The 17,746-nt window shown below is 46.2% G+C and overlaps 1 protein-coding gene across 3 annotated transcripts in view; it reads left to right on the forward strand.

The window, feature by feature from the left end:
- Positions 1-17,746, forward strand: part of cbfa2t3 (CBFA2/RUNX1 partner transcriptional co-repressor 3) — a 43,471-nt gene that overhangs the window by 14,881 nt on the left and 10,844 nt on the right. For 2 of the 3 annotated variants that reach the window (XM_085455668.1, XM_085455685.1), the window contains exons 2-7: positions 8,292-8,447; positions 10,436-10,758; positions 11,023-11,112; positions 11,782-11,963; positions 14,467-14,750; positions 15,404-15,489. In XM_085455668.1, coding sequence (XP_085311794.1) covers positions 8,292-8,447; positions 10,436-10,758; positions 11,023-11,112; positions 11,782-11,963; positions 14,467-14,750; positions 15,404-15,489 — 1,121 coding nt within the window. The remainder of the gene's footprint in view (positions 1-8,291; positions 8,448-10,435; positions 10,759-11,022; positions 11,113-11,781; positions 11,964-14,466; positions 14,751-15,403; positions 15,490-17,746) is intronic. The other variant, XM_085455677.1, reaches the window with a different exon arrangement.

A 17,746-nucleotide genomic window follows, 5' to 3' on the forward strand; every position in this document is an offset into this window, starting at 1 on the left:
GCAGGAGAATGACTAATCTGCTGTTTGTTTTCCTATCTTAGCTGTAAGTGACAGCTCAGTGTCAGGTTTTTAACGGTGCACAAAGCATAAGAGAGAGGGGAGACACGGGGAGAAGAATAGGCAGCCGTAGTTCACGCGCTCTGTTAACACACACTCACGCAAAGAGTTTATGGCAAAGGATACACAGCGATGCTGCATTTGCTGTGATGTGTGCATGTTGCCAGGGTCAATTCTAAGTCTTTTGTGCTCCATAAATCAGCAGGCAGCAGCAGTGACGTAAGAACAAACAGAACTGCTCTCTGCTGCAGCTGGCTGGAAAGAGGGAGATACAGGAGAGAGGAATACAGAGAGGGAAAGAGAGCGCAGGACAGCAGCTGTCAGGCCTCCATCGCACACCTGTCACACAGGAAGTGAGCGCTGGCCACTGTTTCCTGGATACACCTCCTCAAACACTGCTCCTGGAAGAAATGGAAGGGGGGACATCTGCTGTGAGGGAGAGGCACGAAGGCGGCCTCTCTGATACGGTAAAACATGGATGAAGAGTAAATGCCAACCACTGTAGCAGCAGGAGAAAACAGATACAGAATTCCTCCCCCGCTGCTCCGACTGTTTTCATATCAGCTGCCTTGTAGTCATATTTGCATGTGAATGTGTGTGTCCAGTTTGCACAGTTTAGAGGATGTTTGTGTTATTGCAGAGCTCTGTGACAGACGGGTCACTGTGGAGACTCCAGCCCAACTCTCCCACAAATACACTAAGCCTGCATGCCCGAAATTTAACAGTGGGACATTCCCACGCTAGCCCCTCTCACCCGCCCCTCCAGCACCAACCCACCCCAGCCCTTCGCTCTCTCTCTTTCTCTCTCTCTCTCCTGTGACCATCATGAACTAATCCAGATGTGGTGTGGCTGCTCACAGATGTCCACATAACTCTTTGTACAAGGTGCTGCTCCTTTCTTCCTTCAGATTCTTCTCTTTCTCTGCATCTCAGCTTGCCCCAGCCTTTCACATCTCCCAGATCATGGTCTCAGCCTCTGATCCGAACAGGAAGTGACATCACAGTGCTGATAATAAGGCACTTGCAGCTATTTTTCTCCCGTTTCACTTCTCCTCCTAGGCTCTAGAGTAGTTCTGTTGTGGCTGTTGTTGGTAGAATATTTCCTCTTTGTTTGTCAGGCTTGTCAGGCTGGGTCCTCAGGAGGCCCCCTTGCCCTATTCCCAGGCTGCCCTTCACGCTGCCTGTATGCAATTAACAGAGTAATTAAAAGCCTGATGAGCTAATTGGTGCTGGGTGAGCCTGCAGGTGTTTGGATCGGGGAAGTGCGCTCACCGTGAACATACTCTTTTCAAATATGTTTTGTCTTTTGGTTTTATTCCCATTGAAGTGAAATATGAAGCTGATATTGGTCGGCCATTAAAGAAATCGGTACTAGATGCTCAAGATGATCGATAAGGCGGTAACGTGATTTCTCAATAGAATTTATTTACTGAATCCTGTTACCTAAAACAAAATCAGATGCCTAGGTAGATGCTGTGTTTACGCTTCCACTTTACTGTGATACCAATCTTGACTCCATACATTCCACAAAAAATGTTTTCTGCTTCAGCAAAACTGGATTTTACACGAGTGCACTCGTTGCAAGGATGAATTATGTCACTTTTGAGGAAGCCCAATAACTGGGCTCATCAGAAAGTGAAGACAACAGAAAGTCTTATCCGATGATGTTGGCTGCCTGGGGCTGAGCTCTCCGCTGGCAAAATTAGGTGCATGGCTGACAGGATGAGGGGAATAAATGATGTAGATGAGCAAAAACAAACAACAGTTTTCATGCACGGCAGAAGCTACATGTAGATTTTTCTGCTTTTGTTTGTCTGCCTGCCTGCTTTGCTGGTCCATTCCTAGATGTACATGCACAGTCACTTCCTCATATCTGTGACTCTGTCTTGTCTCCCACTTCCTCCCCCACATCTCTGCTCTCAGTCCTTCTCTCTCTCTCTCTCTCTCTCTCTCTCTCTCTCTCTCTCTCTCTCTCTCTCTCTCTCTCTTTCTATAACCCCATCCCCTCCCCTCTCTGTGGCAGCTGTGCTGGTGATGGCTGTGTGCCCATGGTGCAAGCTGGCTGTGGGGTCCCAGGTGGCTCACATGACAGTTATTGATGTTCAGGTGTTCAGCTCCTCTCACACAGGGACCCTGGAGCCACACAAGCACGCACACAGGCAAACCCACACACATTTGCACACATGCAGAAGCACAAAACACATGCGTGCACTCCGATGCTGTTTACATACCTACACAGAACGCATGCGTGTAGTCATGTACTTGCATAATTATCCATAAAAACCTGTGTATTTCCCTGCTGCTTCTGAGGAAGTGTAAGCAATACAATAACAAGTACAACTGAGAATTTGTGCCTGCAGCTTCTGGCATGTAAGGAGAGAAATTTTTATGGTTTTTTGGTGATCTTATATGTGGGACCATTTTCTGTGTGTGTGTGTGTGTGTGTGTGTGTGTGTGTGTGTGTGTGTGTGTGTGTGTGTGTGTGTGGTGGGATAGCCAGTGTCAGTACCAGTGCCCAGTGCAGTCCTAACACACTCCAGATGTGTCTGGCTAGCCAGGGAGTTGTTCTTGGCACAGCCTGTCTCGGCCAAATGTCACAAATACTTTCCTTTATTTAGGAATGGCTCTGAGTTAGTGGCTGGAGAAAAGAAGGAGGTGAGGATGGGCGGGTGGTGAGGGAATGAAGAACAGGGCAAAGGGAGGACAGGTAGATTTAAAAAAAAAAAAAAAAAGCTCAGGGTGGGGGAGAGGTTCGGGGGGGGGGGGGGGGGACTAAAAGAGGAGATGTAGAAGGACAGAAGATAGAGAGGGAGGAGTGAGGGAAGCGGGAGTGAGGCAGAAACAGTCTAGCATCTGGATTTTATTAGCAGCCGTTGGGAAAATCTGAAAAGGAAGTTTTTTCTCTGCGAGCACGTCGGCAGCAGTGATATGCTGCACATAACCACTTCACTGCCGACGAGAGGAGCCAGGCCCTCCCAAAGGAGAACAGATGGTCGCTAGAACTTCAATACAATTACATCAACAGCTTTCACAGATATAAGCAGTGTATGACAGCATCCCTGCAGCTTTGAGAGGCAGAAATACGGCTTTTCTAACCTTAGCACCTCTGGTCCTGGATAAATTGTCTTTGATCTGTCCTCACCTTCTGCTTGTCCTGTAGTTATTCTTACGCTTCCCTCCCCAGTTTGATCATTTAAAAGAAAATGGAGATGTTTTCGACTTTGAAAAGCTAGGGAATTGTCAATGATCTGCTTGTTGTAATCTGATCAAAGACAGCCCGGCTGTTGTCAGTGCTTGAAGACAACCAGTCCTCCCCCATCCTCCCTTCCTTATTCCCCTGTTTGTTATTGGTCACCGTGTTTATTGTGCCATATGCTGCACATGTGTAATATCACAGCGATTCTTAAGTAACAAAGGGCAAAATGTCCATGTTTGTGTCCACAGCATGAGCATACGTATTTTGAAAACTTGTAAGCACGTGTGAAACCATCTGTGCATCTGTTTATAGTGTGTGTGTGTGTTTGAGAGTGTTCTTGAGCAACTGTAATCTGAACCGTAGGAGTGAGGACATTGCTATGAAGTTACCTTCAACAGGCAGCTTCAGAGTTAAGACTTAAGGTTAGAAATTGGTTTAGATTAGGCTTAGTGCGATGGGGACAGGGAATACACTACTTTAACGTGAGTCCTCATAAAGATAGATGTACAAGCGCGTTTGTGTGCGCACACACTGCACCGGCCTGCCTCCCACCCTGTCATTAGTGAGGGCTTTAAAGCCTCTGAACTCTAAATCAGCTCAAGATGAAGCGGAGTCTGGGATCTGTCTGCAGGAGCAGCCTCGGTGCAGACTCACAAATATTTATGCACACACGCACACACATTCCTATCTTACCTGTGGCGCGGTGCACCCTGATAACAAGGTAAATGTCAAAATGGAGAAGCAGGCACACAGACAGAAACAAATACATTGACTTGCTCTAGGTTTTGGGAAGATGACATTAATTGTGTGCTAATGATGTTCACACTCCTTTTTATTTGAATGATATTTGTGCTGGTACTATAATAATGGATTGTACTGTAGGTGCTGTAGCCCTTAGTCCCAGGTCCAAAAAGCAAGGCCTGCAATCCCCAGTGTTTTGATTCTAAGGCCTGGTGGGGGTCTGGGGGCCAGGGGCTTAGGCTCTGTTTGTGTGGACTCCACAGCGGCGTGATAGGGAACAGATGTGGAAAGCCAGGCGGCTGGGCAGCCAGCCAGAGCAGCTGGGAGAAATTAAAAACAACAGCATTCCTGGAGACTAGGGGAATTACAGTGGGAGGGAGGGAGCGAGAGACAGAGAGAGAATTTTAGGGCTATGTGGTCACTGACAAGAGTCTCTGTGGAGTATGAGAGACTGAATAGACAGGGGGGATTTAAGGGGACTGTTCTGCAGTGGTTAGCTAAAGCTAATAAGTTTCAGCCGCATTTCCAGTGGAAGAACAAATGCCTAGATACACATACAGTCAACACGCGGGCATATGCATACGTAAAATGAGACCACGCTGCACAACCAGCATCTGAATGACCTTCTAATATCTTATCATTACATGGTGGTCGTCATATCTCTATCTGCGCTCGTCTTAAGGAACTAAAATGAAAACATGTGTCTCCGAATCTATAATGAGACCCTCAAATGACTTAGACAAACCACTGCACTGTGCACATGCCCGCGTACAGTATGTTATCTGTGGTTTTGTGTGTCTTGCAGTGAATTGTTTTTCATCTCGTTTCATCATGGCACAAGGAGAGAACAGGAGACAGAGAACATTTTTAGACTGAGGACTGTTTCTTTGGTGAGCAATCTTTTAGCCCTGATTACGTCAAATATAGAGAGATACAGCTGTTCAGAGAGTCTGAGAAACAGAGGCAAACAGCCTCAGAGAGGAAGGTAACGGTTGTATCGTGCCGTCTAATTTTCAGCACAATATTCAGAGATATTTTGGACCAAAAAAAAAAGATGTATTTGTCCCTAAAGTGGCCTTCTTAGTAGACTCAGATGTGTGCAAGTGAGGGAGAAATAGCATAGTCCAAACCTGAATCTTAACCACAGGTCCACTTCACCTGCCATGCCCAGCTCTCTTTTTATACTTCTTTTGGTATAAATATTTTGTCCTTCAACACGAAGCACAATTGGAGCACAGATGGCCACAGATGGGGATGCAGACCTTGCAGACTTCCTAATGTATTAAAAGTAAAATCCAGAGCATGGTGTGTACGTGTGCGCCCTGTCTCTGTAGCTGGTCAGATTAAACAGCTGTCTATAATCCCACGGTGGGAGCAGACAGACTGAATGGTCCCCTTATCCTCGTCCTCTCCTCCTCGCCTCTCATCTCCTCTCCTCTCCTCTCAAAAACTAACCGTACACACTAGAAAAGATCTTGTACAGAGAGTGACATAATAAATTTGCTCAAAGACGAGGTTTACTGAAACATATGGCTGCATCTATAAAGGAATAAGACCACCAATTCAACAGCATGTAATGTGTTTTTACATGTTTAGTGCTGTATAGAGGAGCATCTATTTATACAAACCAGCCTCGTTTGCCTCTATCCGCAACCTTGTGTGTTTATGTTTAGAGCGTCTGGCATCGGGCAAACAGCAGAGTGCCCCTCGTGTTCTTGAGGATCAGTGTGTCAATGGCTCTCACACTGCACACTCCAGTGTGGCACTCTTTAAATACAGACACCAGCTGTTGAACGGAGCTCTCAGAAATAGGCTAACACCAAGGACCGAGGCCGACTGAGGCAGGAGTTGTGTGTAGGAAAACATTTTGCAGGAGTGAAATGAAAAACACATTATGTGGTAGTGATTTGATATATTAGCTGATTACTATACTCCAGCTACACACCAGGGTAAAGGTACAAAAAGCCCAGTGAGTGTTAAACATTATGCCTCAGTAGCGATGCTGGTAGAGGTTTTATTAGCTCTTTTTGATTAGCAGAAATGCATTACCAAACATTATCTCTAACTGGTTATGTTTGGCTCAGGATGACATTAATTTATAAATCAAAAATACGCATTTGTAATGGCGTTCGCCACACGTTTCTTACATCAACAACATCCTCAAAGCACACAGACAAGATTCAAACATAGACAAACAAGGAAAAAGCAGCACGCAATGTCAGAGAGACAAAGGAGAAACTTCCAGACTCTCTTAAAAATTCAAAATGTGTGTGTTTTTACGGCAGGGGAAAGTTCGTAAACTTAGACAGTGAATCATACGCCTAATCATTTGTCCATTCTTGTGAAACTGGCAAAGTGATGTGTAATTTTTTTCCTTTGTTTGAAAAAATATTGTCTCGGCATGTTGCTGTAACATGGTGCAGGCTCCTCTGTGCCTCTAGTGCATTTTACCAGCCAAGACAAGCAGCAGATATGTGTGAACACACTGTTTAAACAGATTTCATCTGTTGTTTAATGATGGTAAAATCCGATATTTCAAAACCATCTGCTAAGGTAAAAGCCCCCAGACTACCTTAAAGAAGCTGACTGTGAGTTATTGAGTCAAGGGACACTTTATTGACTTTGCAAAAATGCTGTCTGTGGCAAATAATTATTTGTCTCCTCCTCTAAATTTGGCAAATATCTTCCAACCTTTGGTCGTTGTCTTCTCAGAGATACTTATTGTCACAAATAAGTTAGTCTCACTTACTGTGCTTGCATTATAATGCAGTTCACATCCATGATGTGCACATGAATGTGACATCAGCTCTGATATTGGCAGCAGGGATGCTTTAAACCAGTGGTATTATTTAACCAGATCATAAATGTGGTCTGATATTGTATTTTGGATGGTAACAGTAGAAAACAAAATACATCAACTGAGCCAAGAAAATTAAGGAAAGAGAGGAAAAGAAAGGTTTCTGTTGGCCCCTAAGTTGGTTTGCTTATACTGTTCTGCCAACTATATGAAGATCTATGAAAGCTACTGTGCTCACTTGTTTGGGTTCTCTGTGTTAGTGAGGAAGGACAGAATTATTATTACTTTTTTTTTAATCCAGTGATGACAAGACTGATGAAAATAAGAAAAAGAGAGAAGCTGAGGGATGGGGTAGGAAGCATTGAATGCCACATAAAGTCTACAGTGTGCTGCTTTGCCAGAGTAGAGAAGATGGGCCTCTGTCTTAGGCTTTGTTCATGAATAGATGGGTTTACTTGAGTAATAGAGTTTTAGTACTCAACCGTATGCATAAACTGAGTGTTAATAGTGATTTTATTGTTTCTTATGACATGGTGTGCATTCATTGCACTTTGCCAGTCACACACATCATTATAAAATATCTTCTCAAGCTGAAAAAGTCATCACACTCTCAGCTCAAGTTTACATTGCAGAAGGATCCAGCAGCTGCACTGACAGTCAGACAGAAAGACAACGCTCTATAGATAGCTAGATAAATAGATACATCGACTTAGTGTTTGCAGTTTTTCACATGGCCGTGTTTTTGTGTAAGATTTTTTGTATTACGTGAGGCCCTTTGCCACTAGTGTACAACGTAGCGCATCTGTCCACGCACATGCGTGTGGCCATGTCACATAAACCACGTGTTGTGTTTTCTTCTCATGTCCGTTGATGTACCATCCATTCCCTTCACACTCCAGAGCTTGGCCTTGCCTTGTTTGGTCCTGGCAGGCTGTCTGGCAGAGGACAGTGAAGCCTCTGGTAGCAGGACAGAGCCCCGCTGAAAGCCAGTCCACAGTGATGGACAGCAGCAGATCCAGCTGCACTTGTCACTGGCTATCAAGCCGGCTGTCTGAACTGGGGAACGAGAAGGGACAGGCGGGGGGAAGTGTGTGGGTGTTGGAGGTTACAGTGGAGGGGGTCTGATTGGGATGTCACAGCTACATGGATTGTGCATGGGTGAAGGAGAGAGAGCAAGAGGGAAGCGAAAGGGGGCTCTCAGTCAGCAGCAGCTGAGCTAGTGAGCAGGTGTTTTATGTCTCCCAGGCCCATGAATTTCCATCGGGAAAGACAAAAGAAGTTTGGATTCATTTCCACTTGCTGCATTGATTTGTTTTTGTTCTGTATATGTGGGGCTTCTGGCTTAAGAAAACATCTAATGGCTCCCAGGTGAAGATGTCAGTGCTCTCTTTTAAACCACCAGTCTCCACTTTGAAGTTTTAGGTATACATTTTTTTTGTTTTTGTAAAGCTGGAGTTCGTTCTTGACAAACTGTGTCTGTCTTCTCCTTTCATATTGTAGGTAGCAGAGTGCAGAAGGTTGGAACAATGCCAGATTCACCTGCGGATGTGAAAACCCAGCCCAGGTCCACCCCACCCACCATGCCTCCTCCACCCCCGGCTGTCAGCCAATCAACCAATCGCAATGCTTCGTTCACCCCTACCACCAGTAAATCAAGTAAGGATCCTTTCTATCTATTCCATCCTATTTTTAAGTAGGAAAAACAACACGTCCACTTTATACTTTAACATCTTTAGTCCGTGATTTATTTACTATGAGCGTCATCTAGAGTCCAAACTTTTTGGAATAAATTAATCATAACCCACTGAGCGCTTACACGCTGTGAGACGGGTGTAAGAAAAACACTGACTGGTGTGCTGCTTTGGTGACTTTTGAATGGAGTCGCTCTAAACCTTTATCTCATAGTAAACAGGATGTGGCTGTATGCGCTGGTGTCCAAGGCATTGTAAATGCTTCTTTACAGCATAGATTAGGTAGTTGGTATTGGGGTAAAAGCTACTTTACACCAAACTGGACCAGTTTGTGGTTTAGCTGTTAATATAGATGTCATATTTTAATCACAATGTCTATGATTTGTTGTGACTTTAGCCTTATTGTGTCTTTGCTAGGACTTAAAACTCTTCCTTCCTTCCCCTAAATTTGCCATGAAAACGAAAGTAGGGCTATTCCAGTAAGAATAAGAAAAATTCATTCGTTAAGACCTACCACATCCCGATCAGACTCTTCACAAATCCATACATTTTTGCAATACCTTAGCAGCCGTCTGCGATGAACTTCGCAGCCATTTGTTCTGCTTTTGTCATGTGTCACTCTATACGCTTGTGTAAAGGAAGAGAAATTCCAAATATGTGTTTCTTCACTGCTCTGATGAACAAGTGTTGAAGTCACTTGTGCGTCAGGTGTGTTTCCCTGCAGGCGTCCGTGTGTGCTTGTGTCTTTTGGAGTGCATAACGCCCTTGCTGGTGGGACAAGTGTCTTTGAGTGTCTATGTAAGTGTATGGCATTGTGTATGCGTGTGTGCCTATGTTGTTTACCAGCTGGTCAGGCGGCAGTCGGTTCAGGGTACATCGGCCAGGATGGTGTTTCAGTGTGTAGAGTGCTTTCTTCCCTATATAGCAATGGCAGACTATGTTGTTTCACCTGTTGTGGCGGGTGGTCAGGAGTGTAGATCTCTCCTTGCACCTCTCCCTCGCTCTCTAAAACCAGAACACAAGTGCAGCCTATTAGAATCACATGGGTTAGTCCATATGTGTTCAGGCCCTCATTCTGTGGATTAGAGCAACAAGCATGCCTGAGAGGAACCAAAGCAGCTACACACCAGTGGACATTGGAACTGCCTATAGTCTTTGCTTTATCAAAATATGATGGAAAAGTATCATACCCGACAGTAGCTCACTACAGAGCCCTAAAAATACACACTGAAAAGATTACGCAGCTGGTTGGATGCTGTGCTCACTGTAAGTGCTGTCATATGCTGTTATCGTGAAGTTTAAGCTATATACAGCTTTAGAAATTTTAGAAATCAGGTATTCCAGCAAACACGCAGCATTCATACCCAGACGCAAATATATTTATTTAGATTTGGTGAGACATGGGACTGACCGGAGAAGAGCATTTCAGGGGAGAGGTCATACGTGTTTTTGTTTTTCTCTGTTTGTTTGTGCCTGCATTAAGAAAAATACGCGAGTGAGTATAAATGTGTATGAATGCTGTGCCTATTCTGAACCTCAAAGCTGCAAATGTACTTTCAGCTGGTGGACATGTGCGGGCCCAGATTTAGCTACACACCTGCTACTGGAATAAAAGTAACACAGGCCATAGGACTATTTTTGGCATCTCTTTAACAAGTTCCTCATATAGTTGTGTCCTAGTGAGTGAGTGAGTGAGAAGCAGGGCGAAATAGACGGATACAGAGGCAGATGGATGGGTCGGGGTGGGAGTCAAATGGTACCACTTGTGAGACAGCTGAAGTTGCTGCAAACACACACTCACGGCATCTAGCAGAAAATTGCATCACTACAGTTGTCATTTACTGGAGGCGTGGTATCGACTTTAAACCTGTTGTGTGCTTTATTTAATTCATCTCAGCCAAACACTCTTCTGTCAGCAGGATTTAAAAGCTTCTGCCCTTGTCATGCCCCTAGATCTGTCAGATGCCCCTCGTGCCCCTCCGAAACTACTGACCCAGTTCACGCCGCCTCCTCCTCCTGTCTGTTTATCTGCAGTGCTGAATGGGAGCAGCCACTCTCCTACATCGCTAAACGGTGCTCCATCCACTCCTAACGGCTTCAGCAACGGGCCGGCCATGTCCTCAACAGCCTCGTTGTCCAACCAGCAGCTCCCGCCGGCCTGCGGTGCCCGGCAGCTCTGCAAACTGAAGCGCTTCCTGACCACGCTGCAGCAATTTGGCAACGACATATCGCCTGAGATTGGAGAGAGAGTGCGCAGCCTCGTCCTGGGACTGGTGGTAAGTTGTGATTATGCTCGTGTAGAATTTGCCTGATGAAACTTTTCAGTAAAAACGTTTTGTATAAATATCTGAAGCTACATTAAGCTCTTACGTGGAACTTATTGTGTTATTTACTCATTGAGAATCAAGAATGTGTGCACAGAATACAAACAGATATAAGCACGTGGAGAAGACAATAAGGAAATGGCATGTGTTGGAATGATTGTGCGAGTGATCTATAAAGCATTAAAAGCACTTTTTTCTTCTTGTTGTCTTGGATAGAATTCCACTCTCACCATTGAAGAATTTCACTCTAAACTTCACGAGGCCACCAACTTCCCTCTGAGGCCGTTCGTCATTCCTTTCTTAAAGGTAAATGTCTGCACATTTCAACAAATCAAGCCTGATGTCCTCTAGGTAAATGCACAAACTTTACTTCTCACTGTGGTCAGCGCTCAGGACAGCATTTCAGTGAAAGTATTCAAAGAGCAGTAAAAAGGGGAATCTATATGTGTACAGTGTGTACATGCGGTAGACATCATACTGTACATAAACAGTGGTAAGACGTGCATGGTAATGTCTGACAAAAAGGGTGAGTGTGAGTTTGTGTGTGTGAGTGTCAGACCTCCTGGCGTGCGATGATCCTCCACATCTGGGACATCGCAGCAATAGCTGTGTTATATCAACCAGACAGGTCTGAGAGAGCTATTTGACAGCACTGTTGCACACACATTCACACGTACACACACAGATAAAAGACACACAACAGCACACCCCGGAGAAAGAGAGGGAGACACATGGTAGAGGAATGTGTCAAGGGACCTGTCTTATCTCATCCTGTCTCTTCATCTATCACTTTCTTTTTCCTCACCCTAATCTGGCATTATTTCACTCTCACCCCATCTATCTGTGATTCCACCGTGAGTTTCTAGCTCTTTTCCTGTCCACTCAACAATCTATGTTCCTACAGGTTCAGTAAATCTACAGCATGTCCTTCCTATATCAACTTACATACTGTCTTCCCTCTTTTTTCCACTGAAGGCAAACCTGCCCTTGCTGCAGAGAGAACTGCTTCACTGTGCCAGGTTGGCCAAGCAGACCCCAGCTCAGTATCTGGCCCAACACGAGCAGCTACTCCTGGACGCAAACGCCAACTCACCACTCGACTCCTCCGAGATAATGCTGGAGATGAATGAGCATGGCAAGAGAAGGACCCCTGACAGGTAACATCTCTCTGTTTAAAAACAAGAAAGCACGACTTCAGAAATGAACATGCAGAGTCTTACACAGACTGTTATAAATGAATTATTTTAGGGTATTTCAGAATGCCAAGCGACAAGGGGAGGCTATAAATCCTCTGTGCGGGAGGCGGAAGTCTGGACAGCCCTGATGCCAGACTGCCTCTGCCAGCTGTCTGGGAGGGAGGAGAGAGATAAATGCAGCATAGGAAAAGAAAAAAGAGAGACTGAGAGGCGAAAGAAAACGAGATCCAAAGGGGAGCGCAGGGAGCGAAGTACAGTACATGTCCTGAACATTATCCAAAGACAGACAGGAGGTCTAACAGAGCTATTGTCCCACATTTCTCCCCGGCACTCTGATTTATTCGCTCAGCTAAGAGGATAACACACGAGAGAATTAACTGACGTTTCCCTTTTTCATTTCTTCCTTCTTCTCTTACTGGCACTGCCCTTATTTTGCATTTGACTTCTTCACCCCGCTTTCTCGCTCCCCTTCTTACATCGCCTGACCTGCGGGCTCCCGGCCGCTGTCCATATGTCAGAGACGTGTCCAGATGGCGATGTGCTGGCCACAATGCTGAGCACATCCTAGGCAGGGTGTGGGGAGACAGGTGGTGGCTATGGTTTTGAATGGGACTAGAGGTTGGAGCTGGACATGCAATCCCACTGTAATCCCCACACATCCTCTTCACAACCTCTGGCTTATACGCAGCAGGCAGGACTCAGAGGACGGGAGGTGGGGGTGTACAGCTGGGCCAAGGCCTACGTCATGCCAGCTATACCTCTGATTTGCTAGACAGTACAACCAGGGATGTGTACGATTATAGCTGACATGCACAATAATATAGACACGGATAACTGAGAACGAGTACGCACATACATAAACACACACCATCATCATCAGTGTTGCATTTATTCGCCTTTGATCCCCAGGATAATAAAGAGTGATTTCCATCTGAATGCCTAGCTATTGCCATCCAGCTAAACAGATTAATATCAACACTCCCATTTAAACTGTCCAGATGGCTTGAAAACACAACCTCTCGCACACACACACACTTAAAGTACACAGACACAAATGAGCGTCACTAAACATCTGCCAAACACACAGCATTCAGCCCATATTGCCCCTTAAGCCCAAGAGCAGGGTGGGAGAAATACTTGCAATCTAAGAGTAGGCTGAGGGATATTCAGATTAAGAGCTTGAGATGCAGGGTGTATGCTTGGACTTGGTTTTGTTTGGTACATATGGCGTACAGCTGTGCAAAAGCTTTGCAGAGGCACTGACTTACCGCAGTTGAACAACAAGCACCTCTCAGCAGGGATACGCAAGATGTGTGCGTGAGGATGTATGTGCGCTGGCATACACCATATGGTAGTTGCTCAACTTTAAAAAAAGACAGATTTGTGTTCCTTCCTGAAGCCTCTTCAAACAGGTTTAACTTGCAATACTGGAGTCTTCATTTAATAATTATCCATCAGACTCTGCTGTTACCATTTGATATTTAACCCTTGTATGGTGTTCGGGTCTGTGAGACCCGTGTTCAGTTTTTTTCAAAAGAAAAATTAAACAATTAATTATTTTTTCACGTGTAAATGTGTTGTGTCTTTCCACTCACTCCACTTGATTATAACTGATTTATTTATAACATTTTATATAAAAGAAAAACGAGAAGCACATTAATTCATAAATGTGATCTAACAAAGGTAAAGGTAACCCATGTTTGCTGTTCATATGTCTTGTAATTGGGATGAAGTAAACATCTGTTGAGTAATTTAACATAAAATTGTTTGATAGTGTTAATTTGGAAAGCCAAAACTCTAGCGGGTCCACCAGACCCATGAACACTGGCTGAGTAACAAAAATACGAACACCACACAAGGGTTAACCGTACACCAAATACAAAGACACATTAGAAGACAGACAACAGATAGCTATCATAAAAGGAATCACATCTACATGTTTAGAGCTAGTCTTTTCTCCTAAAAGGAGATTCTGGCTTTCACTTTATTTTGCTCTCCTGAACTCTGACATAATACATTGGCATTGGATATCAATGCTTGCAAAGCCATCCCACAGTTTCCATATTAGTCACTGTGGTCTGGCAAGGCCAAGGATGGAATAACAAGAGAAGCATGTATGTATATGTATATATATATATATATATATATATATATATATATATATATATATATATAGATAGATAGATAGATAGATAGATAGATAGATATATGAGATGAATAATAATGAGTTTTGTGTATTTTTAAGCATTATGACACTTGAGATAACATTGGAAAAAAGTTTTAAAGGCTTAAAGCTCTCTAAACTTAACTTTAAATAGGATACATTTGCAATTACTTTACCACTGATGACATCCAAAAAAGGAAAAAAGCAAAATAATTTGTGGCTATGCCGCTAAATCACCGTTTCCAGGCCATCTGGGCTCAGAAACACTGAATTAATCCACCACCCTGTCCTCTTTCACAGGACCAAAGACAGCTCTGAGAGAGATGGGTTGCACCCGGAGCACCTGGCTAAGAGGCCCTGCACCATCAGCCCCAGCCAACGCTTCAGCCCCAGCACAGGTCTTCCTGCTCACCCTCCTCTCAATGGACTCCCCACACACCCTCCCAATGGCATCCCCCACCCGCCAAACCCCCAAGTGGGACCCCAGCACTATCGTTTAGAAGACATGGCTCTGGCACACCAATACAGAGATGCTTACAGGCATAACGAACACCGCGAAGTCCGTGACAGGCACCGGCAGACAGGTAGAACAGCTGCAAAGCATTCATTTGGTTAGATAAGTCAGTAATACCACAGTGACACTACACACAGTTTCACGGTCAAGACCGAGCGAGCTTCAGTGTATATAAATGGGGTGTATGTAGAGAACAAAGGCCACCTGTCAGTCCAGTGTGATAATCCTTGTGGCACTGTGTCTATAAAAAGACCACAGCCATACATGCCCATGTGGTCACCTGCAGCAACCATACATGCCTTCCTTCTGGTTCTTATACAAACAATCTCACTGATTAGATATGAGCGTGTGTTTTATTATAAACAATGTATAGACAATGTTAGAGCGTGTTTCAGTGACTCTTCTAATTTGATTTGTGCTAAATTTGTATAATGCAGCGTCTTTATATGCTTTATTATGGGACTTACATTAAAATGCATACAGCAGGAGTTGTACAGGAAATATAAAAAATCAAAAAACAAGAAAATTAAAGCAGTGCGCTCAGCTAATGGACAAAGCTAACAACTGCTGCCTTACTGACATAGCTAGTAAGGCCTAAGTCAGGGAGTTTATTTCATTATGTCGACACAGTTATTTTAAAAAAATGAGTTGATGATGTGTGAAGTCTACATGACAATAATGTGGCACAAACTTCTTTGTGTTTGTGGGTTTCTTTTTTTATAGCAGTCCACGGAGCTCGCCAAGAGGAAGTGATTGATCACCGTCTTACAGATCGAGAGTGGGCAGAGGAATGGAAGCACCTCGATAATGTACGAATCTGCAAAGCAGCTGTGTTTAATGACAACCACCTTTTTACTTCCATCCATCCATCCATCTTCATCCGCTTTGTCCGGGGCCGGGTCGCGGGGGCAGCAGCCTAAGCAAAGAGGCCCAGACCTCCCTCTCCCCAGCCACCTCCTCCAGCTTATCCGGGGGAATACCAAGGCGTTCCCAGGCCAGCCGAGAGGTATAATCTCTCCAGCGTGTCCTGGGTCTGCCCCGGGGCCTCCTCCCGGTGGGACATGCCTGGAACACCTCACCCAGGAGGCGCCCAGGGGGCATCCTTGTCAGATGCCCGAACCACCTCAGCTGGCTCCTTTCGATGTGGAGCAGCAGCTGCTCTACTCTGAGCCCCTCCCGGATGGCCGAACTTCTCACCCTATCTCTAAGGGAGAGGCCAGCCACCCTTCGGAGGAAGCTCATTTCTGCCGCTTGTATCCGCGATCTCGTTCTTTCGGTCACTACCCACAGCTCGTGGCCATAGGTGAGGGTAGGGACGTAGATCGACCGGTAAATTGAGAGCTTCGCTTTTACACTCAGCTCCCTCTTCACCACGACGGACCGGTGCAGCGTCCGCATTACTGCAGCTGCAGCCCCAATCCGTCTGTCGATCTCCGGCTCCCTTCTCCCATCACTCGCGAACAAGACCCCGAGATACTTGAACTCCTCCACTTGTGGCAGGAACTCATCCCCGACCCGGAGTGGGCACTCCACCCTTTTCCGGCTGCGAACCATGGCCTCAGATTTGGAGGTGCTGATCCTCATTCCCGCTGCTTCACACTCGGCTGCGAACCGTTCCAGTGCGAGCTGGAGGCCTTCACCCGATGAAGCCAACAGAACCACATCATCTGCAAAAATCAGAGATGAGATTCTGAGGCCACCAAAGCGAAAGCCCTCCGCCACTTGGCTGCACCTAGAAATCCTGTCCATAAAAATTATGAACAGAACCGGAGACAAAGGGCAGCCCTGGCGAAGCCCATCACCCACCGGGAACGAGTCCGACTTATTGCCGGCAATGCGAACCAAGCTCTTGCAACGGTTGTATAGGGATCGAATGGCCCGTAGCAATGGGCCAGACACCCCATATTCCCGCAACACCTCCCACAGGACACCCCGAGGGACACGGTCGAATGCCTTCTCCAAGTCCACAAAACACATGTAGACTGCAATGCAGCAGCTTCGGCAATGGAGACTCTGAACATGGTCCATTCGGACTCAATGTCCCCAGTCTCCCTCGGAATGCTGTCGAAGCTCTGCCGGAGGTGTGCGTTGAAGATCTCGCGGACTGGGGCCTCTGCTAGACGTTCCCAGCACACCCTCACTACGCGTTTAGGTGCACCAGGTCTGTCCAGCGTCCTCCCCTGCCACCTGATCCAACTCACCACCAGGTGGTGATCAGTTGACAGCTCAGCCCCTCTCTTTACCCGAGTGTCCAGAACATATGGTCGCAGGTCTGCTGATACGATTACAAAATCGATCATCGACCTACGGCCTAGAGCGTCCTGGTGCCACGTGCACTTATGGACACTCTTATGTTCGAACAGGGTGTTCGTTATGGCCAAACTGTGATTAGCACAGAAGTCCAATAACAGAGCACCGCTCGGGTTCAGATCAGGGAGGCCGTTCCTCCCAATCACGCCCCTCCAGGTCTCGCTGTCGTTACCCACGTGAGCATTGAAGTCTCCCAGCAGGACAACAGAGTCTCCAGGTGGAGCACCCTCCAGCACCCCCCCAGGGACTCTAAGAAGGCTGGGTACTCTGAACTGCCACTCGGCGCATAAGCGCAGATGACAGTCAGGACCCGTTCCCCGACCCTAAGGCGCAGGGAACAAACCCTCTCGTCCACCGGGAAAAACCCCAACGTACCGGCAGCAAGCCGAGGGGATATTAGGATACCCACCCCAGCCCGCCGCCTCTCACCAGGGGCAACTCCAGACTGAGACAGAGTCCAGCCCCTCTCCGGGAGACTGGTTCCAGAGCCCAAGCCATGTGTAGAGGTGAGCCCGACTATATCTAGCCGGTACCTCTCAACCTCACGCACTAACTCAGGCTCCTTCCCCACCAGAGAGGTGACATTCCATGTCCCTATTGCCAGTCTTGGCAGCCGGGGGTCAGTCCGCCAGGGCCTCCGCTCCTGGCCGCCACCCAGCACACAATGCACCCGACCCCTATGGCGCCTCCTGCGGGTGGTGGGCCTGCGGGAGGATGGGCCCATGTCTCCTCTTCGGGCTGTGCCCGGCCGGACCC

The sequence above is a fragment of the Copadichromis virginalis genome, linkage group LG1 (assembly GCF_057382275.1).
Source record: "Copadichromis virginalis isolate Kocher_CV1m ecotype Utaka linkage group LG1, C_Virginalis_male_GT1.1, whole genome shotgun sequence".
Classification (NCBI taxonomy): Eukaryota; Metazoa; Chordata; class Actinopteri; order Cichliformes; family Cichlidae; genus Copadichromis; species Copadichromis virginalis.